The sequence below is a fragment of the Oncorhynchus keta genome, chromosome 13 (genome assembly GCF_023373465.1).
Source record: "Oncorhynchus keta strain PuntledgeMale-10-30-2019 chromosome 13, Oket_V2, whole genome shotgun sequence".
NCBI lineage: Eukaryota > Metazoa > Chordata > Actinopteri > Salmoniformes > Salmonidae > Oncorhynchus > Oncorhynchus keta.
Window position 1 is genome coordinate 17,883,477 of NC_068433.1, and position 27,328 is coordinate 17,910,804.

Genomic DNA, 27,328 nt, shown 5'->3' on the forward strand with positions numbered 1-27,328 from the left:
GGCATTATCAAGTTCTTGTCAAATTGTAAATGAGAGACTGATGACGCCTGGGAAAGGAACCAAAGGGCGTGACATATATAGGGAAGGTAATCAAGGAAGCGATGGAGTCCAGGTGAGTCTGACGATGCGCAGGTGCGAGTAACGATGGTGACAGGTGTGCGACATAATGAGCAGCCTGGTGACCTTGAGGCCAAAGAGGGAGCACACGTGACAAAATCAAAACATATAGCCCAAATGTTTATCAAAACTAAAGTTACATAAATAACTCTAAATTAATCATATAGGAGTACCTATATCTTTGAACTGTCCTGATCAGGTCAGGTTACAGGAGACCACAACCCTACAGATTATCTCTCAACCCCAACACAGGAGGAGAGATCTAGGGGTCTGAAGATGTGGGGGTTTTATGACCCCTCACGCCCCTGGTAAATCTCAGGCCACAGACAAATTCCTTTGTCCTGTTACTATGGAGAACCAGCCTCAGAACATGAAATAAAGGGACTTTGGAACAATGGTTTCCGTCATGATGATGGATAGAATATGAAAATGTATGTCATTTTTGTTTTGTTATTAAAGGTTAATAGATGACGTTATTACAAAAACATTGTAACGTGAAGAGTTTTCCGAGTATATGTTTGATGTTTATACATTGTACGTTGTATGGAAAATATCCAAATCAAAGAGAATGTTTTGGGGAAGATGAAATGTGAAGTTAGTTGTCTAAAACTGGATTTGAGTAAAATCTAGACCATGCCCTCTTAACTTGGTACACCCAGAGAATTGCCCTAAAGGCGGTTACGCCCACTTCTGACCAAAGGGTATAAAACCTGTGAATAAAGAATTTCCAGTGAAGACTACGTGACCCAAGCTGCAGCTAAGGTCTAAAAAGTAAATGAACCCAAAACGCAACACAAGTTTGAAGACAAAGAAATATTTTTCTACCCAAGCTACGGGTGAGTAGCTGTGTCTAGGCGGGTGAATTCAAGCCAGACCCCCATAGCATCCAATCCCAGCGAATCGTGGTATCTAAAAGGTTTCATTCCTATGCTGTGAGCTCTGAGCTACATAGCTGTCTGTCCTCAGAAGACTCCTTCCATAGCAAGGGTGAGGGAACAGACTCCTAAACCAAAAGGACACTGACATTGTGAGGACGACCAGAAAGGTGCGCCGGAGAAGTGCATCATCAAGCAGCTTGAACGGTCCATGCGGAGGATCCACAGTGAACTTCCCCACGTAATTACATCATTATATTCTGACCCATAAGAGCGGCAGTTTGGGGCAAGGCTAGGGTTAGATTAAGCATAGCTGACAAATTCACCCAAATGTATATTTCTCTCGTGTACTTTCTTTTTTCTCTCTCTCTTTGAACACGCGCCATAGTGTGTTGGCCCGTTATACTACGTTTTAATCAATAGCCTATAATGTGTTTTGTCTATCTTTTATCATCATTTGAGATTTTTAGCAGATAAATATTAAACTAAGATTGGTGTGGTACGAACTCATTGGTGAGACCCGGGTCCGTGCAGATTCATTGACTATACAACGTTCAGAACGAGATTGTAGAGATAACTGGTGAATTAGCGGCTGTTGTAAAATCAATATTCTGATATTCTTTGAGTTAATTTGGGAAATAGAAACTCAATAAAAACGAGTTTTCCCATGGTGCCCCAGGTTAATGAATTAATAATTGCTTGATTTAGTTAATCACGCAATTAGAAACTTTAATCATTTGATTAGAAACAGTCGTCACATTAACTAAAACAACGTCACGACAACAAATCAAATCAAATCAAACACAGAATAGCTGCATGTGTGCACTCCCACAAAACGTTTGGGGAAAATATCCTTTCTATTTTATTCAGCTAAGTTCAATTGTGTTCTACATACTATAAAATAATGCCACAGAATTTTAAGCAAATCTTACCTGCTAAATGAACTAGTGTAACCCACAACCATATGTCATAGCCAGGTCATGGCCTAACACAAGGACAACTCAGAGTATGTTATTCTGTCCTTCTGAAATACACTATATTTTCTTTCTATCATGTTTCTTTAGACCTGTCTCAAATAAATAATGGATTTATTGCGACAGTGTAGGCTATATTACATGGATTTATTAGACTTTTTAAAAATGTAGATGCTACAGAGGTCTGCATCTGTGGCTTGTAGGCTACGAGTGGAAGCCAGGAGATGCTAAATGTGTTTATGTTAATTAACAGTCAATTACCGTGAGACCGGAAGTTATTTGCTTGACAATCACTGGCTGACAACAATTCATGACCGCCAGACCCACATATGGCTGTGCATTATATTTGATTAGCCTGATCTGGCGACCTTGCCCGTAATCAGACTCTGATACGCTGCCAGAGGTGAAAACCCCCATAAAAGACTGCAAGAGACAACAATGATTCACACACAGAGAGAAGAGTAAATGGACATTAACAGACATAAAGACTCGCAACCCAACAAAGAAAAGCCGAGACCGCTTTTAACAACCCAAAACGACCAAATTAAAAGGAGAGGCAGGATAACAAAGCATTATCTCCCTAGTGGAACATGGAGCCATGCCAACAATCGTCCTCTTTGCTCTCTATTCGAGATAGCTCTGGAAAAGTTATCTAAAGTTGCCCAAAGATAAGTTGTCCATTACAGCCTCTCTTCAGCAGTAGGCTTCGTAAATGGACAAAGAAAGCCAAGTCTACCCTTATCTGCGCGTCATTCGTCTTACAGAATAGCTGCTTCTGATACTGCGATAGGACATCTGAAGCATAATGGCACATATAAATAAATAAAAATCCCACAAGTAGGAATGAATTTGACTGCAAGTTTCTTTGTAAAGCTCAAGTACCACATCAACCAGTTTCTACTGTTGGGGATTATATCAATATTCTGTGATGGAATAACCATTTGCAAATGAGCTATAGTAGGAGACTGAGACATGGAAGTGAATGCAAAAAGACCACTGACTCCAGACGAGCATTAGAAATAGCCCAAATTTCAATGCCCTTCCCTGCATGCAAAACTGCATATAAAATCATACCTGGAGTATCAAGTACTGCTCTGACACTTAATTCAGATGATTATCCATATGGTTCAGTATTGCCTAGTTATAGGTCGACAAAATGTCCAAAGTCTTTGCGTGGATACAGATCCATCCCAGATTCAAATGAACACAAGGATGAACACCATATGGCTTCTCCACAATGGCCCACGGGAGCAGGTGAGCTAACATTCGCAAACTGTCATAGCAGTTTAGCGAGCTCGGAGGATACTAACCTGGCTCATTTCTGAAACCGCTCAGTGCACGAAACTCCAAATGTCACTGATAACACAGTTGTCTTGAAAAAGGCATCACTTTGCCTTCAGAGCTATCGGCACCCAAAAGCTCTCCTTCCCAAGACAGTTTGACAGGCTCTTCCTTTATCGTCTCATCTCAGAAAATGTTTCCTTTTTTTAGAGGACATGCTTTGCCCTTCCCCATAAAGCTTGGGAAAAGCACACCCCAGGGTTTGTTGAGTGTTGGGGGTTAAATCCACGGCATATTGAACGATCCATCACATGAAGGTGATTGATCTGCTTAGTGTGTAATGTTACACTTTTGATACAATCGGCTCTTATGGGCGCCGTTATTGGTTGGAATGGCTTGTTTGTCACATTGGGTGTCATGACCTTGTGATTTTAACATTGCCAGTAAAGAGATGGGACACTTTGGAAAATAGATGTAACATTTATCTTACATTATCTTTCTGATATGGCCATGTACTCTTCTAATATCCACCCAGCATGGCCAGATGAGGACTGGCCACCACTCAGAGCCTGGTTCCTCTCTAGGTTTCTTCCTAGGTTCCTGCCTTTCTATGGAGTTCTTCTTAGCCACCGTGCTTCTACATCTGCATTGCTTGTTGTTTGGGGTTTTAGGCCTTGTTTCTGTATAGCACTTTGTGACATCTGCTGATGTAAAAAGGGCTTTATAAATACATTTGATATGTCAAGGCATGTATTTTAACCAGGATGCATGTGTCTTGTGTAAAAAAAAAAACATGTTTATGACCTATCGGCTCCTTTTGGTGTCAGGAGTGAATTACAACAAGGTTAGAGCTGAATATGTGATAATGTATACGTATTGTACTCAGAGGTGACTTTCTACACTGAACAAAAATATAAACGCAACATGCAATCATTTCAAAGATTTGACTGAGTTACAGTTCATGTAAGGAAATCTGATGCCGGATGTGGAGGTCCTGGGCTGGCGTGGTTACACGTGGTCTGCGGTTTGAGGCCGGTTGCACGTACTGCCAATTTCTCTAAAATGACATTGGAAGCGGCTTATGGTAGAGAAATTAACATGCAGTTCTCTGGCAACAGCTCTGGTGGACATTCCTGCAGTCAGCATGCCAATTGCGCACTCCCTCAAAATTTGACATCTGTGGCATTGTGTGACAAAACTGAACATTTTAGGATACTGGCCTTTTATTGTCCCCAGCACAAGGTGCACCTGTGTAATGATCATGCTGTTTATTCAGCTTCTTGATATGCCACACCTGTCGGGTGGATGGATTATCTTGGCAAATGAGTAATGCTCACAAACAGGGATGTAAACAAATTTGTGCAAAATATTTGAGAGAAATAACCTTTTTGTGCAAATGGAACATTTCTGGGATATTTTATTTCAGCTCATGAAACATGGGACCAACACTCTACATGTTGCATTTTATATTTTTGTTCAGTATACAGCCAAGTTTATAGTTAGCTAGCTAGCTAACTAACTATTTTATATTAACCAGTAATCCCAAATATGCCTAAACGTTTTACAACGTTAGCCGTCACCTTGAGGTTTGATGGGGTTAGGATAGTTTGCGCTTACCCCCCTATCAAGCCTAGCAAGCCCTACTGGCCAAATTAGCACATTTTCTTAAGCATAAGTTTATCTACAGTTCCATGCATAACACTTGTATTTTCATCAACATTTATGATGAGTATTTCTGTAAATTGATGTGGCTCACCAGATGTTTTGGAACTACTGAACATAACGCGCCAATGTAAACCCAGATTTTTATATATAAATATGAACTTTATCGAACAAAACATACATGTATTGTGTAACATGAAGTCCTATGAGGGTCATCTGATTGAGATCATCAAAGGTTAGTGATTAATCTTATCTCTATTTCTGCTTTTTGTGACTCCTCTCTTTGGCTGGAAAATTGGCTGTGTTTTTCTGTGACTAGGCAGTGACCTAACATAATCGTTTGGTGTGCTTTCGCTGTAAAGCCTTTTTGAAATCGGACACTGTGGTGGGATTAACAACAATTTTATCTTTAAAATGGTGTAAAATACTTATATGTTTGACGAATTGTAATTATGAGATTTATGTTGTTTTGAATTTGGCGCCCTGCACTTTCACTGGCTGTTGTCATATCGATCCCGTTAGCGGGATCTAAGCCATAAGAAATTTAACAGCTTCTCACTTTTTTGTTTCTCCATTTGTCAGTTCGTCCACACCGTTTACACACTCATTTGTCGCAACCAAATTGAAAAATAGCAGTTGGAAAATAAATATACTAAACTCAGTAAAAATGGAAACATCCCCTTTTCAGGACCCTGTTTTTCATAGATAATTTAATGACATCACAGGCAACAACATTGCCTATGGGCACAAACCCACTGTCGCTGGACCAGACAGGACTGGCAAAAAGTGATCTTCACTGACGAGTCGCGGTTTTGTCTCACCAGGGGTGATGGTCGGATTCACGTTTACCGTTGAAGGAATGAGCATTACACCGAGCCCTGTACTCTGGAGCGGGATCAATTTGGAGGTGGAGGGTCTGTCATGGTCTGGGGGCGGTGTGTCACAGCATCATCGGACTGAGCTTGTTGTCATTGCTGGCAATCTCAATGTTGCGCGTTACAGGGAAGACATCCTACTCCCTCATGTGGTCCCCTTCCTGCAGGCTCATCCTGACATGACCCTCCAGCATGACAATGCCACCAGCCATACTGCTCGTACTGTGCGTGATTCCCCCCCCCCCCTTTGTTCAGGAACAAATGATTTAATTTCTGTTAGTCACATGTCTGTGGAACTTGTTCAGTTTATGTCCCAGTTGTTGAATCTTGTTATGTTCATACAAATATTTACACATGTTAAGTTTGGTGAAAATAAATGCAGTTGACAGTGAGAGGACGTTTCTTTTTTGGCTGAGCTTATGTTGGCCTACTTCCAGTATTTGTCAACATGTAGAGAAAATATGATGTCAACATGGCCTATCTAATGAGTCAATATCCGGCCATACTATGTATGATATCCGGAGGGAATCCAAAAATGATATCTGCACGAAAGAAAAATATGGACTTCATATATCCAATTATTCAGCATGTGCAGGAAAATCTGAAATGCATCTGAAATCGTCCTTATTTTCAGCATATCAAGAAGAATTTTTAGATCCTGATTTGAACCTCAGCCAAGAGATGCATATCTGGACTCAATAAAGTTTCCTATCTTGAATATGCTGAGAAAACACATATGCAATGTATAGGATGTCACGTACATGCATCTCAGGATATCGAATGAGTCTATTCCGGATATGGATTGCGTATGAAATGTCCATCCTCACAAATTCTGAATCCAGGTGTGTCTTTTAGACATAATATTGGGATTACTCCGAATATCACACATGGACAATGTCATTGAAGGGTTTTTCTTTATTTTTTGACTATTTTCTACATTGTAGAATAATAGTGAAGACCTCAAAACTATCAAATAACACATATGGAATCATATAGTAACCAAAAAAGTGTTAAACAAATCAAAATATGTTTTAGATTTTAGATTCTTCAAAGTAGCCACCCTTTGCATTCATGACAGCTTTGCACATTCTTGGCATTCTCTCAATAAGCTTCACCTGGAATGCTTTTCCAACAGTCTTGAAGGAGTTTCACATATGCTGAGCACTTGTTGGCTGCTTTTCCTTCTCTCTGCAGTCCAACTCATCCCAAACTATCTCAATTGGTTTGAGGAGGGTTGCTTGTGGAGGCCAGGTCTGTTGAGGTGGGCTGATTGTGGAGGCCATGTCATCTGATGCAGCACTCATCACTCTCCTTCTTGGTCATATAGCCCTTACACAGCCTGGAAGTGTGTTGGGTCATTATCCTATTGAATACAAATGATAGTCCCACTAATCCCAAACCAGATGGGATGGCATATCGTTGCAGAATGTTGTGGTAGCCATGCTAGTTAAGTATGCCTTAAATTCTAAATAAATCACAGCACCCCCACACTTTCACACCACCTCCTCCATGCTTCACTGTTGGAAATACACATTCTCAGATCATTCGTTCACCTATACAGCGTCTCACAAAGACACAGAGATTGGAACAAAAAAAAAAATCAAATTTGGACTCCAGATCAAAGGACAGATTTCCACTGGTCTAATGTCCATTGCTCGTGTTTCTTGGCCCAACAGTCTCTTCTTCTTATTGGTGTCCTTTAGTAGTGGTTTCTTTGCAGCAATTTGACCATGAAGGCCTGACTCGAGCAGTCACATCTCAACATCAACTGTTCAGAGGAATCTGTTACTTTAACTCTGAAGCATTTATTTTTGGCTGCAATTTCTGAGGTTGGTAACTCTAATGAACTTATCCTCTGCAGCGGAGGTAACTCTGGGTTTTCCTTTCCTGTGGCGGTCCTCACTAGAGACAGTTTCATCATAGCGTTTGATGGTTTTTGCGACTGCACTTGAAGAAACTTTCAAAGTTCTTGACATTTTCCAGATTGACTGACCTTGTCTTAAAGTAATGATGGACTGTTATTTGTCTTTGCTTATTTGAGCTGTTCTTGCGATGATATGGACTTGGTCTTTTAGCAAATAGGGCTATCTTCTGTATACCACCCCTACCTTGTCACAACACAACTGATTGGCTCAAACACATTAAGGAAAGAAATTCCACAAATTAACTTTTAACAAGGCACAACTGTTAATTGAAATGCATTCCAGGTGATTACCTCATGAAGCTGGATGAGAGAATGCCTAGAGTGTGCAAAGCTGTCATCAAGGCAAAGGGTGGCTACTTTGAAGAAACTCATAAAATATGTTTTGATTTGTTTAACACTTTTTTGGTTACTACATGATTCCATATGTGTTATTTCATATTTTTGATGTCTTCACTATAGTTCTATAATGTAGAAAATAGTAAAAATAAAGAAAAACCCTTGATTGAGCAGGTGTGCCCGGACTTTTGACTGGTACTGTATATTTATTTTAAGGTATATTTTATGTCATTTGATCCTTGGAAAGAAGATCCCTGGAAAGAAGAGATGGTGGAAAATAGTTTTTTTTGTACTGAAATAGCAGTGGGCACTACTCGAACCCATGCTGCAGTATTAAGCTATATGTGATCCAGAGGCAGTGCTTCACATATAGCGTCCATAGGCCACACGGAAAGTTTTTGAATGTTTGTATTTTTTGACCGGAGGTAATGCATTGGAAAGTTATTATTCTCTTTGCTTTGTTTGTAGTTCTCTCTCCTCCACTCTCTCTTTTCTCTTCACCTCTATCCTCGTCGTCCTCCTCCTTCCCTTCAGCAGGCAGTGATGGTTAGTATTCTCTTTGCTTTGTTTGTAGTTCTCTCTCCTCCACTCTCACTTTTCTCTTCACCTCTATCCTCGTCGTCCTCCTCCTTCCCTTCAGCAGGCAGTGATGGTTAGTATTCTCTTGGCCTTCCCAATACCCTTGAAGTGTGTGTGTGTGTGTCTGTGTGTCTGTGTGTGAAATAAGGCAATGTCTGCTCACTGTTTGCTGCTGTTAGAACTTGGCAAGAGACAATACAGTATTAGCCTATTTCATACAATATCATTCATCATTGCTCCATGTCTCGTCACAGAATCTCAAAATGACCAAAATGTGATGTTTGTTGTTGTGGTTGAGGTTGTGGTTGTTTTTTTAGGTTGTGTTCTTACATGTATTATCCTTTTTGGAATACCAGTACCAAAACAGAAGCTGCCTATTACATACTCTATCCTGACTGTTAACATCCCATGACGTCAGCAGGGCTTCCAAGACAATTCCAAGGCAATTTCCATTAAGGCAAACGTGACTGGTCTTGAGGGTGTCCTGACTGTACGTATATGGGCTTGGAATGTGATGGTCATGGATCGTATACATTATGTGTGTATTTCGAGGAACAGAAGACCCTAATTTAACAATTTATAAAAAGGTACTTTCATGTCTGGTCAAAGATGAGAGATTGCTGTTACTATAATGCTACACGCAAACAATATTGTGTACACTAGTTGGTTTTATTATGCCAGTGGTTCAGATTGGCTCAGGTTTGTGTGACGGGAACCACTGACTATCTCAGTCTGTATTGTCAGAGATAGACCAGAGAACTAAATTGTCCTCATGTCACTTGAAGCATCCCAGAAAGCAGTGCATCGACGAAAATGGCCTGTCCTTAAAATACTCCAGTAGAACTTCAGTGAATCACAACTGCATGGGAATTTGCTGTAAACATTTAAAAGGCCCTTTTTGTTTATCGGAAACACAGCTGGAATTGGAAACCAGGCACTGGGTGAGAGGTGACCCGAGCTGCACAGATTCTGAACCCAAATTCTCCATTGGAGAAAATGGTGCACTCTGAGAGAGAAATTCTCTCTCTCCATGTAACTTTTCGGACCTCGCTGATTGAAATGTCTCCTATTGAATGCTCTTGATTAGGGCTGCACACCTTCAGGTATTGGCTGGCTCATTCATCGTGGACTCTTGAGAGGGTGAAGCAGCAGGCACATAGGAAGGGTGTTGTTTTTATTTTTCAGCTTTAGGTTGAGAGTTTTAAGTTGATGTTGGTGTTCTCGTCCAGATCTGGACTCCAATGTAGTTTGTCTTTCTTTTTACAAGAAAACTGAAAGTAAATGAGCTGACATGGTAAGTTGATTGAGCCATATTTCTTTCTAACACTGCATTTGATCAGTGGTCAGTGGTGATTAAATGTTTATTAGACATGCTAAAGTTGTCCTTCATTATGACATCATGTGATACTTTCATTGTGTTGTAATGTTCTTACTGGGTGCATTTTTTGGGAGCTTTGACCGACGGTGTGAATTTAATCCACAGCTTTAGGATTTGACAAAGGATGTCTCTAAATTGTTCAAAAACACTTTTCAACGTGGAAACAGTCCCTGTGCTCCTCATCTCTGTCCTAAAATAATGTACTTCAGAGTCACGCGCCGGCGAGAGCAGAGGTCGGAGTCCTCGGAGGCGACAACGGCACTTGCGGAAAAGAGCTCTCCACTCCGAGCGACATTCCCAAAATAGGCCTGCCTGTTCTGTGTGCACGGAATGACCTTTGGAACTCTACTCTCATTTCACAGTAGATTTCAGCCACCTCATTTCATACCTGAATGCTCAAGCCTCCACAATGTTAGTCAGACACATAGTGAATCCTAGGCCTCACAGCACCCAAACTACCCATTTGACAGCCTTGAAATAATATCACTGAAAAGGGACAGTTTTTTTCAATTGATAGCAGGGCATGTGAGAATTGATTTAGGAGTTGATCGTGGTCTGAGTTAATGACTGTCTCTTTTGACTGGGGAAAACATTGGCATTGATCGATGTGCGTAATTGAGGCGAAGGCTAATTAGCGGGCGACGTTGATGTGCTCGTCCTGGTAAGTTGGTCGTGATGTCATCAGAACACTAGCTGTTTTGAGCGACTAAAATATGATGGGCGCCGCCCATCAGTCATTAGCAAGCCAGATGAGATAACCTTGGCTCCCGGGCTGTTATTACCTTTAAATTAGGTTCCAGCAACATGCAGGAAGCCCCTTTTCCTGGCCGCCCCTGTTAACCAGCTTCTCCCAACCTCTCCTCATATCACTCTCTGATCCTCACTCAATATTCCTCGTCTCTCTTTCCGTCTCATTTTCTCACTCTCTCACCTTGGCTTCTGTACCTACACTACCAGTAAACAGTTAGGACACACCCACTCATTCAAGGGTTTTTCTTTATTTGGACTATTTTCTACATTCTAGAATAATAGTGAAGACATCAAAACTAAGGAAATAACACATGGAATCATGTAGTAACCAAAAAAGTGTTAAACAAATCAAAATATTTTTTATATTGGAGATTCTTCAAAGTAGCCACCCTTTGCCTTGATGACAGCTTTGCACACTGGTGAAATTCTCTCAACCAGCTTCATGAGGTAGTCACCTGGAATGATTTCAATTAACAGGTGTGCCTTGTTAAAGTTAATTTGTGGAATTTATTTCCTTCTTAATGCATTTGAGCCAATCAGTTGTGTTGTGACAAGGTAGGGGTGGTATACAGAAGATATCCCTATTTGGTAAAAGATCAAGTACATATTATCGCAAGAACAGCTCAATATAGCAAAGAGAAACAACAGTCCATCATTGCTTTAAAACATGAAGGTCAGTCAATCCTGTAAGATTTCAAGAATGTTGAATGTTTCTTCAAGTGCAGTCGCAAAAACCATCAAGAGCTATGATGAAACTGTCTCATGAGGACCGCCACAGGAAAGAAAGACGCAGAGTTACCTCTGCTATAGAGCATAAGTTCATTAGAGTTACCAGTCCAAAAAAATGCTTCAGAGTTCAAGTAACAGACACATTTCAACATCAACTGTTCAGAGGAGACTGTGTGAATCAGGCATTCATAGTCAAATTACTGCAAAGACACAACTACTAAAGGATACCAATAAGAAGACACTTGCTTGGGCCAAGACACGAGCAATGGACATTAAACCGGTGGAAATCAGAGATTTTTGGTTCCAACTGTCGTGTCTTTGTGAGACGGCGGAGTAGGTGAACGGATGATCTCCACATGTGTGGATCCCGCCGTGAAGCATGGAGGAGGTGCGATGGTGTCGGGGTGCTTTGCTTCTGACACTCAGTAATTTATTTTAAAGCATACTTAAGCAGCATGGCTACCATAGCATTCTGCAACGATACACCATCCCATCTGGTTTGCGCTTAGTGGGACTATCATTTGTTTTTCAACAGGACAATGACCCAACACACCTCCAGCCTGTATAAAGGCTATTTGACCAAGAAGGAGAGTGATGGAGTGCTGCATCAGATGACCTGGCCTCCACAATCACCTGATCTCATCCCAATCGAGATGGTTTGGGATGAGTTGGACCGCAGAATGAAGTAAAAACCGCCAACAAGTGCTCAGCATATGTGGAAACTCCTTCAAAACTGTTGGAAAAGCATTCCAGGTGAAGCTGGTTGAGAGAATGCCAAGAGTGTGCAAAGCTGTCATCAAGGAAAAGGGTGGATACTTTGAAGAATGTAAAATATATTTAGATTTGTTTAACACTTTTTTGGTTATTACATGATTCCATATGTGGTATTTCATAGTTTGTATGTCTTCACTATTATTCTACAATTTAGAAAATAGTACAAATAAAGACAAACCCTGGAATGAGCAGGTGTGTCAAAACGTTTGATTGGTATTGTATATCTTCTCCCTTCCCTCCCTCTCTCACCCTCCCTCTCGCACTCTCTCTCTTTCTCGTGCTCTCTCTTTAACTCGTGTCTCTCTCTCCCCCCCACCCACCCACCCACTCATCCGGTCTTTTTCTCCCTGCCCCATGTACCTCAATCTATCCCTACATATCCCCCCCTTATCCCTCTCTCACAAGCTCTTTGTTTCTCCCCTCTCTCTGTCTCTCCTGGGAATCAGGTTCCATTCAATTAACACCGTCCATCTCTGGTTATAGTGCATTGCGGCGTGATATGACAGGCCCGTAATCTGCTGTTCTGTCATTGCTGATTCATTGAGGTAGACACTTTCCCACTACTACTTTCCCCACCTCCCCTTCTCTCTCCTCCTCCCTAGGGCCAAACAGGCTCCTCCCCCCTTGGCGAGGGCAAAACATCCACAGATGGTGCTGAGTAGAGTGATCATCCAGCGTAGTACTGGAGCAAGAGAGGCAGAGAGAGGTGGAGAGATACTACACAGACAATGTAAGAGGTGGAGAGCTACTGTACAGACGTAGCTAGAGAGAGGGGTGGAGAGAGAATAACCTCAGTTGTAAACGAGAAGCTTCAGTGAGGAGGACAAAGAGGAAAGAGACACTGCAGAGAAAAAGAGAGAGGGCAATAAATACAGAGCAGCCCTGTGGGGACCAAGAGGTAAACTGACCCTGACAGAGCGCTCGCTGCGCTGCCATCCCCCGGAGGCGCCAGAGAAGCCCTGAGAGATTTGTCACATTAAGAAGAGCCCCCCCAGTGCTCTCCACACACACATGAGCCTACCGCGGCCGCCTCTCTCTCTCTCTCACACACGCACACACCAGACCACAAGCCGGGGAACGTAGCCGGACAGAGGAGTGGAGTGGACTGGATGACAAGAGGAGAGGAAAGTCACTGTTTTACTCAAAAGCCTAGAGGGAGGACCAAGAGGATTACACCCTGAAAAGGAGTCACCATTCCCCTCGTGCCGCTCACCCCTGACCCCCGAAAGCAATCATGAGCAGCTGTAGGAAGAGGTGCAAGAGGGAAATGTTTAAATTCGCCCAGTACCTGTACAGACTCATCACAGGCACACTCCATGCAGGTAAAGTTTCTGAGGGGCTTTGTGCCATCACTTCTCTTCTACTGTGTGCTGTGTGAACACTAACTTTCCATTGCTTTCTTAGTCCTGCTTGAGGAGGGATGTAGCCGAACAGTTGTGGTAATCTTGGACGTGACGTTGGTTGCTGTATTCTTGGAAGCTGCTTCTAAATGTGCTCATGTATGGTCACTTGCTTCAAGGTGCAAAGCAGAGCCAAAGCTTCCACAGACTCATAAAACTGCCACTTTCAGAGCTATCAGGCATTTTATTTCTTGCCATTCCTTGTGGTGTCTAGCTGATGTATACAAGTATGACTCTGGGTCAAGTTACAGTGAGAAATACCACAGTTGGTGTTTGCTTATTACATGTTCCAGATCATTGGGTGTTTGTGTGTGTGTGTGTGTGTGTGTGTGTGTGTGTGTGTGTGTGTGTGTGTGTGTGTGTGTGTGTGTGTGTGTGTGTGTGTATCAGAGAGAAAGAGAGCAGAAAAGAGAGCAACACAGCTGAAGACAGAAAGAGGGTGAGGAGGCGGTTGGAAGGGACTGAAAGAGTCTTTATCTCGTCACCTTGGACAGGTGCCTGAAAATATGCCACTCATCGCTAGTAGTGTACAACCCTTCCAGCATGCCTGAGCTGCACAGCACAAATGGGCCGTTAGTCATTGAGGGCCGTTTACACAGCTTCGTCAAAGAAGCCCAATTATGTTGCATTTTGATTGTTTTGTTACAGATCAATCTGTGCATCGTTACGGCTGTGACAACACAACCTTCTGTCATACCTGGCTGTAATTGATTTATTGAACACTTATAGCGTTTGACTTTCTATGCAGTAGCCTATATGTTATGCTACTTTCTTGAATTTGTCACCCTGTTTGTTCCAGTTCATGAGCCACAGAGTTTATTCATGGGTGAAGCGTATTCTTGGTCATTAAAAGTGACTGAAGTTTAATTCTCGTGAATATATTAATCAAGTTGCAAAGTGACCTTGGTCAATGTGTTTGCTGGCTCCTCAGCGAACCTCGACAGGTAAATTATACAGCCGTACTGCATCAGGAAAATAATTCCCAAAGTAACTTCCTTGTTCGCATGATTTAGGTGTGATTTGTAAAACTGTGACTATATTAACAGACTGATTGTAACTTCAGTAGTACCTGAACTCTCAGGTCTGAGCTTTGGTGATTGGACTGATGGTGAACCAATGAGATTTAAAGAGATGACATTGGATTATATTGGATTACAGCGCATTATGATGTGACGAGTTACACACAGAATAAAGGTTACCTGTAGTAGCATGTGGATATAACATGATCTATAGATACTGTAAGCATACAGTATTCATAGAATGTGCTTGTATACATTATTCATGAAAGGGTGTGTTTGTTTATACCAATCATTCAGTTAGTCAGTCAGTTGATTTTCATGTATTATGAAGACACTGGCTTTTGTAACGACCGGAGTACATTGTCAACTCTCTATGGTCTCTCTGGGCTAGGATACATAATATCCCTGTTTTTTTTTTAGAACATTAATTTGGCTGCCTCACAGAGGTTCATTGTCTCGCCAGTCGTGATGTGTACCATAGTGTTGTCACGATACCAGAAGTTTGACTACGATACCAGGTTTAGTATCACGATACCGTCACGAAACTCAATTCAAAAACGATACCACAACAAAAAGAAAGGTGTATTAGCCAAAGTCACAGAATGGCAATTGTTGTTCAATTGTTGGGCATCTTTTGAGTTCAATATCATTACAGTTGAACTTTTTTGTTGTTAATTAAGACATCCATGTATGCATTAATGAATCAATTATTCAATCATAAAATCAATTTGACAATTTGACCAATCTAACTACAAAACAACATGGATATATATATATATATATATATGTATATGTGTATATATGTGTATATATGTGTATATATATATGTGTATATATATATGTGTATATATATATGTGTATATATATATATGTATATATATATATATATATATATATGTATATATATATGTGTATATATATATATATGTATATATGTATATATATATATATGTATATATATATATATATATATATGTATATATATATATATGTATATATGTATATATATATATATATATATATATATATATATGTATATATGTATGTAGAGGACATGTCAGCATTGGGGAGTTTAGCGGTTCAGTACATGACTGGATGTAGGATGGTATTTTCCACTCAGTTACACCACTCAATGATGTGGTCAGTCACCATGGGAGGTATGGAGCGTGGAGAGAGGATCATCTCCTCTCCTCCAAGCGCATATTTGTTTCCATACCAACAGGTATTCATTGAAGCATAGATGTTATTTGCTCATAGTAGCATTGTTCTGGCCTTTCATTTTATAAATTGGTGGATAATATAGGCCTAAATTAAAAACATTTTCTGCAGTCATTTGTGTTTTAAAACCTGATAAAGGTTAACTTGTTTCAGGTGTGTGGATATACCAGTAAAACAGGCCTTTGAGCTTTCCTTTTAGAATCTGCTTATGGTGTAGTTAGTCTTTTCTGGCATTACTCCCTCTATTGACAGATACCGCCTAACTTGTTAATTATGAATAGCTATGGATAAATCGAGCAGCTTTAATTCCCATTGGAGGAAGCCCAATTCCTGTAAGCTCACTGACTCCAGCAAACCAAAATGTTATTAACATCTTAAATCCAGTACAGATGTTTTAAGTGTGCATTGCCTCTTTCTCTAAACATCCAATCCCCATTGGTTGCATTAAAAAGGGGATTCTGACAACGCAAAGTGTTCACGTAATTAAATGGAGTATGTCAAGTGCCACTATGATACATTTGATCAATACTAGTATTGATTTGTAAGAAGCCCCATGGATTGGTGTGGTTCTTTATCTACAATAATAAAATACAAATGATGGAAAATGGCTATCTGGTAGTTATTTGCACATTTGGTGGAGACCTGTTCAAATCTAATTGTATTTGTCACAGGCGCCGAATACAACAGGCTTACTTACAAGCCGTTAATCAACAATGCAGTTCAAGAAATAGAGTTAAGAAAATATTTACTAAATAAACCAAAGTAAAACAATTAAATTAAAAAATAAAGTTAGGGATGTTGGTTCCTTTACAGCAGGGGTGTCAAACTCAAATACCCAGTGGGCCAAAATGTAAAACCTGAACAAAGTCACGGGCCAACATTGAACAAATTAACCTTTTAATATGGACCCAAACAAGTTTTGCTTTAACATTGAATATGGAACAAGCATCGCTTATTACATACAATATATAATTTAATAGTGGAGACATGCAAAATCGAATTTCAAATGAAAAAACACATCAATGGCATTCATTTATTAAATACATTTTAAATAAAAATTGTATGCCTCTTTTCTATTTGCAGCCTTCTGATTTAAATACCAAAATAAACTTTTTCCACTGGCTAATAATTTTACAAATAAAATGATAATAAATCAATGAACCATTCAAGCCCATGCCTTGTAGCAAGAAAAAGTGCATAAAGAAAATGTAAATTATTGCACACTGGTCTAATCTGATGTGCCCAAGCCAGATACCTGGCATCTCTTCTTGGATGCTAGTTCATCAATGTCTGGGCTCAAGCTCTGAGCTGAAGAAATCCTCAGTATCGAGTGAAGATGTTCATCAGTCAGACGTCTCCTGTGAGTTGTTTTGGTCATCTTCATCGAGGAGAAAAGTTGCTCGCATAGATAAGTGCTGCCGAACATGGAGAGCATCTGAGCAGCTTGGGTGCGGAGCTGAGGCATTGTGTCAGGGATGAACCGTGGAAACTGTGCGGCGCCCACAGCATCATACTTTGACTTCAGCGTGTCATTGCACTGGAGTTCAATCAGCTCCATTTGGATGTTGGTTGGTGCATTTTCCACATCAACTGCGAAGGGATTACTAAGCAGTTCAAACTTGCATTTCTGGGCATCGAAGTCGGCAAATCGCCGGCTAAACTCAGCGGCGAGAACACTGAGTTTTTCAGCAAACTGTGCGCATGGGAACACTGCGGTAGAGATCTGCGCTTTTATGGATTGGCAGCTGGGAAAATGGCAAGGGTTTCCTTGCAGCATCTGATTCTCCCACAGGCACAGTTTAGTTTTGAAGGCCCTCACTGCAGCGTACATGTCTGTGATGATGCGCCCCCGCCCCTGAAGCTGCAGGTTCAGCGCATCGAGATGGCTCGAGATGTCACAGAGAAAGGCCAGCTCACACAGGAACTTTTGCTCCCGGAGCTCTGCTGTATCCTTCCCTTTGGTTTCCAGGAATTGACATATTTCCTCACGCAGCTCGAAACATCTGTTCAGTACTTTTCCTCTGCTTAGCCATCTCACCTCTGTGTGATACGGCACGTCTGCGTATTCCGAACCACACTCCTCCAGAAAAGATTTAAACTGGCGGTGATTTAGACCTTTGGCTCTTATAAAGTTAACTACCTGTGTTACTGTGGTCATAACATGTTCCATCTTTAGGACTTTGGCACACAGTGCTTCCTGATGTATGATGCAGTGGTAAACAGTTAGCTCACCTGCACAGTTCTCTTCCCGCATCTTCTCCCGAACCATGCCCACCAGTCCACTCTTTTTACCGCACATCGCTGGCGCACCATCTGTCGTTAATCCAACGAGTTTATCCCACGGCAGCTTTATTTCAGTTACACATTTGGAAACCTCCTCAAAGATTTCCTTTCCTGTGGTTGTGCCATGCATTGATTTGAATCCTAATAGCTCCTCCGTAACACACAGATTTGAGTCCACTCCACGGATGAAGACTGACAGCTGAGCAGTATCAGATGCGTCGCAGCTCTCATCCACAGCGAGGGAGAACGCAACAAAATCTTTTCCCTTTTCCATCAGCTGGTCATACAGATTGGTGGCAAGATCACATGTGCGATCAGCTACTGTGTTCCTGCTCAGGCTCACGTTTGAAAATGCTTGTTTTTTCTCTGGGCATACGAGGTCACAAACATTCATCATGCGCTTTTTCATGAACTCTCCCTCATTAAAGGGCCGGGCTGATTTTGCGATCTCTGCTGCCACTATATAACTAGCCTTTACAGCAGCCTCGCTTTGTGATGTGGCTTTTTTAAACATATTCTGTTGTGAAACCAAACTTCTTTTCATCTCCTCTACTTTCTGGCTCCTTTGAGTCATGTCCAGGTCCTTGTATTTGTCATGGTGTTTCGTTTCATAGTGTCGTCTAATGTTGTACTCCTTACTTACAGCCACGTTGACTCCACAAACAAGACAAACAGGTTTGTCTTTTACATATGTAAACAGATATTCTGCCTCCCACTTGTCCAGAAAGCTCCTGTTTTCTGCCTTTCTTTCGCCATTTTTGGGAAGGGTTAGCTCGCTGACAGTTGTAGCGTCTATGTTGCTATGACTACTGTCACAGAGGAGAGAGCGTTTCTGGGTCCTGTCCTGATTGGCGTGCGAAAACAGCAGAGCATTATGGGATTCGTAGTATTAGTGGTGAATGCGCTGTCTAATACCGGCGGGCCAGCTCTAGTAGTAATTTGGTATTGTCTCGCGGGCCAAATATAATTACCCCGCGGGCCAAATTTGGCCCACGGGCCAGAGTTTGACACCCATGCTTTACAGGAACCGAATCAGCGGAAATTTTAGAGCGCCACCTATAGTTTGATGAAACTCAAACCTTCATTAAAACACACATGCAAGGTACTGAATTAAAGCTACACTCGTGAATCTAGCCACCAAGTCAGATTTGTAAAATGCTTTTCGGCGAAAGCATGAGAAGCTATTATCTGATAGCATGCACCCCCCAAAATACCAGAACGTCACCAAAACAACAGATTTTGCGGTAGCCGGCGCTACCCAAAACGGAGAAATAAATTATGAAACATTCATTACCTTTGACGAGCTTCTTTGTTGGCACTCCTATATGTCCCATAAACATCACAATTTGGTCTTTTTCCCGATTAAATCCGTCATTGTATACCCAAAATGTCATTTGCTGCAGACCGGTCTGATCCAGGAAAATGCCCCTTTACAAGACGCAACGTCACTTTTTAAAATGACAAAAGTTGCCTATAAACTTTTACAAATCACTTCAAACTACTTTTCTAAAACAACTTTAGGTATTAATAAACGTTAATAATCTATAAAATGTATCACGGGGCGATCTGTATTCGATAGCAGCAAGTCTTGAAATCATCGTCCATGTTTTCAATTTCACAACATCCTGGGGCGAGCCCCAAGAAAGGAAGTGCCCTAACGTCATCTAACCAAGGATAAAGCAGGCAAAAAATGCCAGTACTGGCGACATCGTGTGGAAGCTGTAGGCATTGTACTGTGGGCCTCGTTTTTTGTCTGTCGCCTTTGACAATACATTGACTGGCGGATTAATATTTTTTTTAAACTAAAGTAAAAAAATAATTAAAAGGAACATAATAAAATAACAATAAGGAGGCGATATACAGGAGGTACCGGTACGAAGTCAATGTGAGGGGGTACAGGTTAGTCGAGGTAATTTGTAGATAATAAACAGAGAGTAGCAGCAGTGTAAATTACAAAGGGGTCAATGTGAGTAGTCTGGGCGGCTGTTGGATTAATTGTTCAGCAGTCTTATAGCTTAGGGTTAGAAACCTTTAAGGGGCCTTTTGGACCTAGACTTGATGCTCCGGTACCACTCGCCTTGCAGTAGCAGGGAGAACGGTCTATGACTGGAGTCTGACTGGAGTCTGTGCCCTGTTTGGACCATGATAGTTTGTTGGTGATGTGGACACCAAGGGGCTTGGAACTCTCAACCTGCTCCACTACTGTCCCGTCGATGTGAATGGGGGCGTGATCAGCCCGCCTTTTCCTGTAGTCCACGATCAGCTTCTTTGTCTTGCTCATGTTGAAGAGAGGTTGTTCTCCTGGCAGGCGCCACACTGTCATGTCTCTGACCTCCTCCCTATAGGCTGTCTCATCGTTGTCGGTGATCAGGGCTACCACTTTTGTGTTGTCAGCAATGATGGTGTTGGAGTCGTGCTTGGCCATACAGTCGTGGATGAACAGGGAGTAAAGGAGGGGACTGAGCATACACCCCTGATTGGCCCCCGTGTTGAGGATCAGTGTCGCAGATGTGTTGTTGCCTACCCTTACCACCTGGGGGTGGCCCTTCAGGAAGTCCAGGATCCAGTTGCAAAGGAATGTTTTTATTCCCAGGGTCCTTAGCTTAGTGATGAGCTCTGTTGAACGCTGAGCTGTAGTCAATGAACAGCATTCTCACATAGGTGTTCCTTTTGTCCAGGTGGGAAAGGGCAGTGTGGAGTGGAATTGAGATTGCGTCATCTGTGGATCTCTTGGGGCGATATGCGAATTGGAGTAGGTCTAGGGTTTTCAAAGCACTTCATGGCTACCGACGTGAGTGCTTTGGGGCGGTAGTCATTTAGGCAGGTTGCCTTTGCTTTCTTGTGCACAGGGGCTATGGTGGTCTATTTGAAACATGTAGGTATTAGACTCGGTCAGGGAGAGGTTGAAAATGTCAAAACAATTTCCTGTTGGTCCGCGCATGACCTGAGTACTCATCATGGTAATCTGTCTGGCCCCGCGGCCTTGTGAATGTTGACCTGTTTATAGGTCTTGCTTACATTGGCTATGGAGAGTGTGATTTCACAGTCATCCGGATCAGTTGGTGCTCTCATATGCTTCAGTGTTGCTTGTCTCGAAGTGAGCATAAAAGGCATTTTGCTCGTCTGGTAGGCTTGCGTCACAGGGCAGCTTGCGGCTGGGTTTCCCTTTGTAGGCTGTAATAGTTTGCAAGTCCTGCCACATCCGACGAGCGTCAGAGCCGGTTTAGTAGGATTCAGTCTTAGTCCTGTATTTAAGCTTTGCTTGTTTGATGGTTCGTCTGAGGGCATAGCAGGATGTTTTATAAGCTTCCAAATTAGTGTCTCGCTCCTTGAAAGTGGCAGCTCTGGTCTTTTAGCTCGGTGCGGATGTTGCCTGTAATCCATGGCTTCTGGTTTGGATATGTACATACGGTCACTGTGGGGACGACGTCGTCGATGCGCTTATTGATGACTGAGGTGGTATTCTCCTCAATGCCATTGGATGAATCCCTGAACATATTCCAGTCTGTGCTAGCAAAACAGTTCCCGTAGCGTAGCATCCGTGTCATCTGACCACTTCCGTATTGAGCGAGTCACTGGTACTTCCTGCTTTAGTTTTTGCTTGTAGGCAGGAATCAAGAGGATTGCATTGTGGTCAGATTTGCCAAATGGAGGGCGAGGGAGAGCTTTGTATGTATCTCTGTGTGTGGAATAAAGGTCATCTAGAGTTTTTATTCCCTCTGGTTGCACATGTGACATGCTGTTAATGAGGGAAAACTGATTTAAGTTTGCCTGCATTAAAGTCTCTGGCCACTAGGAGCGCCACTTCTGGATGATCATAAGGTACTCTACCTCAGGCGAGCAATATCTCAAGACGTCCTTAATATTGCGCACCAATTGTTATTGACGAATAGACACCCCTTGTTTTACAGACTGAGCTGTTCTGTCCTGCCGATGCACAGAAAACCCAGCCAACTGTATATTATCGTATCGTCGTTCAGCCACGACTCGTTCAGCCACGAAACATAAGATATTACAGTTGGTTTGTAACCAAACCAGGCCCACATCTTGTCCCACATCTTTAATCAGTTATTTAGCATAATCTACTCAATCTCAGAGATGTTGATATTTTATATTATCCTTTTGGTAATGGGATAATGTTAAATGTACACTGACAATTTTAGAAGATCCCTTTTCTTCTAGAGTGACTTACTGTGTAGTATACCACCAATGCTGCTGCTGGTGGTCATGGAAAGTAAAGACATTGTATTTAGCCTGAAAACATCTGCTGAGGGGTACAGCAGCCAACAGTGAATCAAGACGATGATGAGACGACATAAGAAGTGCCATCAAACATATGAAGTAGTACACTATCATTCAACCATTGGAGCCAGAAACGCATTTCTACCTCAGTCAACCCATTGCTGAATCAAAATCTGCAGCGGCAAATGATTTACGACTTGACGTAATTAACATCTAGAAGTGTTTTGACCAGACCAATGACCGCATCACTGGGATGATCAGGTAGTAGAAGGATAGATTAAACATATTACCGCATAGGATTTTAATTGAGTTGTTAATTGTTCTAGAATAGTCTCAACGCCATTGCTTTGTTGATCACTTTACTTTCAAGGAACAGTCCATGCATGCTCTCTGTTAGTCACCGAGATGATATCTCTATACATCGGCCTGCAGTGCAGTATGGCACCATACTGTATATAATGGCTTATATACGTGTATATTGTCTTATTTTACTGGCAACTAGCATATGAGTGTTGAGGTCTGGTTTATTCATGTGGATGATGAACAATGATAGATTAACTTTACATGTTTCAATGTGGGCAAAACCTTGCCGACCCTTAAGGTTATGGCGACTAGAATAGCTACAGTAAGACTGCGGTTGAATTTAAATTCATGGTACACGTTCAATGTTAGCACCTTGGCAGAGCAGGGTCCTTGAATTTTTCAGCAGTGCTCAGCCTCAGAGAACAGAGGGAAAACAAATCTGAATTGTGCAGGTTCTCTGGCCATAAAACGAAACTGCAACGATTTATCTGTTGTGAGCACGGAGGGAAACACTTACACATCTGCCTTCTAGAATGCATCGTTTATGATGAAGAGAAAAAGAGACTATTCACCAAAGTATCAATCAAGTCCAGTTAGGTTTTCCAAAGCTGCACGATTCACGCGTTTACTCCTTAGCGGGCCTCATTTCAGAGCCAATCCTTTATCTTGTCAATACCCCCCCCCCCCCAGACCTTGAGGCAACACTCTCTGCACAAGTGTTCCAAGTCTCTCCTGTACATTTTCTCTTCTATGCAGCCGATGCCCCTCCCTTCGCTACAGACAGCGTGCTGTAAATCTTCCGTTTGCTCCAGATCAGAGCTATATATTTCCTCAGTTTCTCTCCCCCTCTCCGGTCGGATGGGCCCCTGAGCATTCAGCTGTCACCTGCGGCAGCTCCGGTAATGCATCATCCATTTTCAGCCGGACAGGCTCAAATACCTGGCACTGATTCCAGAACATTCACGCCTATTTCCCTCCTGTTTTGTTGTTTGTTATTGGATCCGTTACCTGGGGAAAGTTTCCTTAGACAGACTAACTTTAGTCTCTCTAAAGAGGTGTACAGGTCCCTGGATTCTGTTGAGAGGTTGGGATCCTTCATTGATTTCAAGTAATTTTATTTAACCAAATCAATTTGAATTCCGTCGCGGCTAACATTTCCTCTCCTTACTCTTCCGTATTGTAAAGTGAGAGAAATGTTGACATGTTGCCTCCATGAAGACACTCAGTGATGTTCTAATATACTTTCGGAGCTAAATGTTGTCGATTCAGCATAAGACATCTTCATGTGAAGTTGCATGTAAGGGAGAGATATTTGCAAGTGTTGGATCCAGCCCAAAGCTTAGGACATTGCTGATACTGATTCTTCTGCTCATGTCTGCTACAAAGTACAGCCTGTTTGGCGGGGGATTGTGTGTATCTTTCTGTTTGAGTGTGCATCAGTGATGTGTTTACATGTGAGCAAAGGTGCACCTCTGTGTGCATTCCCAGGACGGTCCATTTCCTAGTATGTATTTATTTTGAGTGTGTGGTGGCAGAATCTGGGGTGAGCTGTTGCCACTTCTCAAGGGATATGCTCTGTGATGTTATGCCTTTCATAGACTCCTGGTCTGCACCCTAACACAAGGCCATTTTGTTCTGGAACTGTTGCTTGTACAGTGTAAAATAACTGTTGTGTAACAATATGATTGTATTGTCATCCCCCACTACAGTGCATTCCCGAAAGTATTCAGAACCCTTGACTTTTTCCACATTTTGTTACGTTACAGCCTTATTCTAAAATGGATTAAATTGTTTCCCCCCTTATCAATCTACACACAATACCCCATAATGACAAAGCAAAAACAGGTTTTAAAAAATAAAGAGTATTACATTTACCTAAGTATTCAGACCCTTTACTCTGTGCTTTGTTGAAGCACCTTTGGCAGCGATTACAGCCTCAAGTCTTCTTGGGTATGAGGCTATAAGCTTGGCACACCTGCATTTGGGGAGTTTCTCCCATTCTTCTCTGCAGATCCTCTCAAGCTCTGTCAGGTTGGAGGCGGAGTGTCCCCTGCACAGCTATTTTCAGGTCTTTCCAGAGATGTTCGATCGAGTTCTAGTCCGGGCTCTGGCTGGGCCACTCAAGGACATTCAAAGACTCGCCCCCAGCCTGAGGTCCTGGGCTCTCTAGAGCAGGTTTTCATCAAAGATCTCTTTGTACTTTGCTTCGTTCATCTTTCTCTCGATCCTGACTAGTCTCCCAATACCTGCCACTGAAAAACATCCCCACAGCATGATGCTGCCACAACAATGCTTCACTGTAAGGAAGGACGCCAGGTTTCCTTCAGGCGTGACTCTTGGCATTCAGGAGAATTCAATCTCGGTTTCATCAGACCAGAGAATGTTGTTTCTCATGGTCGGAGAGTCCTTTATGTGCCTTTTGTCAAACACCAAGCAGGCTTTCATGTGCCCTTTACTGAGGAGTGGCTTCCGTTTTACCACACAACCATAAAGGCCTGACTGGTGGTGTGCTGCAGAGATGGTTGTCCTTCTGAAAATACCTCCCATCTCCAGAGGAACGCTGGAACTCTGTCAGAGTGAACATCGGGTTGTTTGTCACCTCCCTGACCAAGGTCCTTCTCCCCCGATTGCTCAGTTTGCCTGGGTGGACAGCTCTAGGAAGAGTCTTGGTGATTCCAAACTTCAGAATAGGGAAGGCCACTGTGTTCTTGGAGTTTCGATGCTGCCACATTGTTTTGGTACTCTTACTGAGATCTGTGCCTCAACACAATCCTGTCTCGGAGCTCTACGGACAATTCCTTTGACCTCATGGCTTGGTTTTTGCTCTGACATGCACTGTCAACTGTGGGACCTTATATATAGACAGGTGTGTGCCTTTCCAAATCACGTCCAATCAATTGAAATTACCACAGGTGGACTTCAATCAAATTGTAGAAACATCTCAAGAATGATCAATGGAAACAGGATGCACCTGAGCTCAATAATGCGTCTCATAGCAGAGGGTCTGAATACTTATGTAAATAAGGTATTTCTCTTTTTTTATTTTTAATACATTTGCAAAAATTTCTAAACCTGTTTTTACCTTATCTATATGGGATATTGCGTGTAGATTGATGAGGATTTTAAATGTGGAAAAAGTCAAGGGGAATGACTACTTTCCGAAGGCACTGTTCAGTGTGTGTATTGTGGCTACATATTACTGGCTGTGCAGAGAATCAAGATCTATAGTAATGGTTTTCATGTGATGTGATACATATATTATATCAAAACATAATTTTCCCGGACTCAGATTAAGCCTATTCTTACTATTTTAGGGAAACCTCAATTGGATATTTTGTTGCTTGCAGCATGTTAGTTTCTCGTTAAACTTTCTTGCCCTAATGTTCTTGAAATTGCAATCCATAGAGCCGACATGGTTCTTCAGACATTCTGAGGCAAGAATATCCCAAAGCAGCTTCACTGTCCAGGTCGCATCATAACTAGATTTCAGTCTGACTGAAAATGTTCAGACACCCCCTAGCTGCAGACTGTCTGCAGTCGAGAAAGTAAAGTAGGACAATTGTATTACCACTATCAGAGGTGAGAGCTACACTATATATGCAAAAGTATGTGGATACCCCTTCAAATTAGTGGATTTTGCTATTTCAGCCACACACGTTGCTGACAGGTGCATAAAATCAAGCACACAGCCATGCATTCTCTATAGACAAAAATTAGCAGTAGAATGGCCTTACTAAAGAGCTCAGTGACTTTCAATGTGGCACCGTGATAAGATGCCACCTTTCCAACAATTTAGTTCGTAAAATTTCTGCCCTACTAGAGCTGCTGCTTTTGTGAAGTGGAAATGTCTATATCACAATTCCAGTGGGACAGAAGTTTACACACACTAAGTTGACTGTGCCATTAAACAGCTTGGAAAATTCCATAAAATGTCATGGCTTTAGAAGCTTCTGATAGGCTAATTGACATAATTTGAGTCAATTGGAGGTGTACCTGTGGATGTATTTCAAGACCTACCTTTAAACTCAGTGCCTTTTTGCTTGACATCATGGGAAAATCAAAAGAAATCAGCCAAGACTTCAGAAAATAAATTGCAGACCTCCACAAGTCTGGTTCATTCTTGGGAGCAATTTCCAAATGCCACGTTCAAACACTAGCACGCAAGTATAAACACCATGGGACCACGCAGCCGTCATACCACTCAGGAAGGAGATGCATTCTGTCTGCTAGAGATGAACATACTTTTGTGCGAAAAGTGAAAATCAATCCCAGAACAGCAGCAAAGGGCTATGTGAAGATGCTGGAGTCAACAGGTACAAACTTAACTATATCCACAATAAAACAAGTCCTATATCGACATAACCTGAGAAAGGCCGCTCAGCAAGGAAGAAGCCACTGCTCCAAAACCGCCATTAAAAAAGCCAGACTACGGTTTGCAACTGCACATGGGGACAAAGATCGTACATTTTGGAGAAATGTCCTCTGGTCTGATGAAACAAAAATATAACTCTTTGGCCAAAATGACCATCGCTATCTTTGAAGGAAAAAGGGGGAGGCTTGCAAGCCGAAGAACATCGTCCCAACCGTGAAGCACGGAGGTGGCAGCATC

General features: G+C 42.0%; 1 protein-coding gene across 3 annotated transcripts in view; it reads left to right on the forward strand.

The window, feature by feature from the left end:
• The window catches only part of LOC118391978 (Kv channel-interacting protein 4-like), a 239,256-nt gene that overhangs the window by 67,802 nt on the left and 144,126 nt on the right, over nucleotides 1–27,328 (forward strand). The window contains exon 1 of one of the 3 annotated variants that reach the window (XM_035783507.2): nucleotides 12,922–13,576. The exons of the other annotated variants lie outside the window; for them this stretch is intronic. Within the exon in view, the coding sequence (XP_035639400.1) occupies nucleotides 13,489–13,576 (88 nt within the window). The 5' untranslated portion in view covers nucleotides 12,922–13,488. Of the gene's footprint in view, nucleotides 1–12,921; nucleotides 13,577–27,328 lie in introns of those variants that run through there. 3 annotated transcript variants of the gene reach the window in all.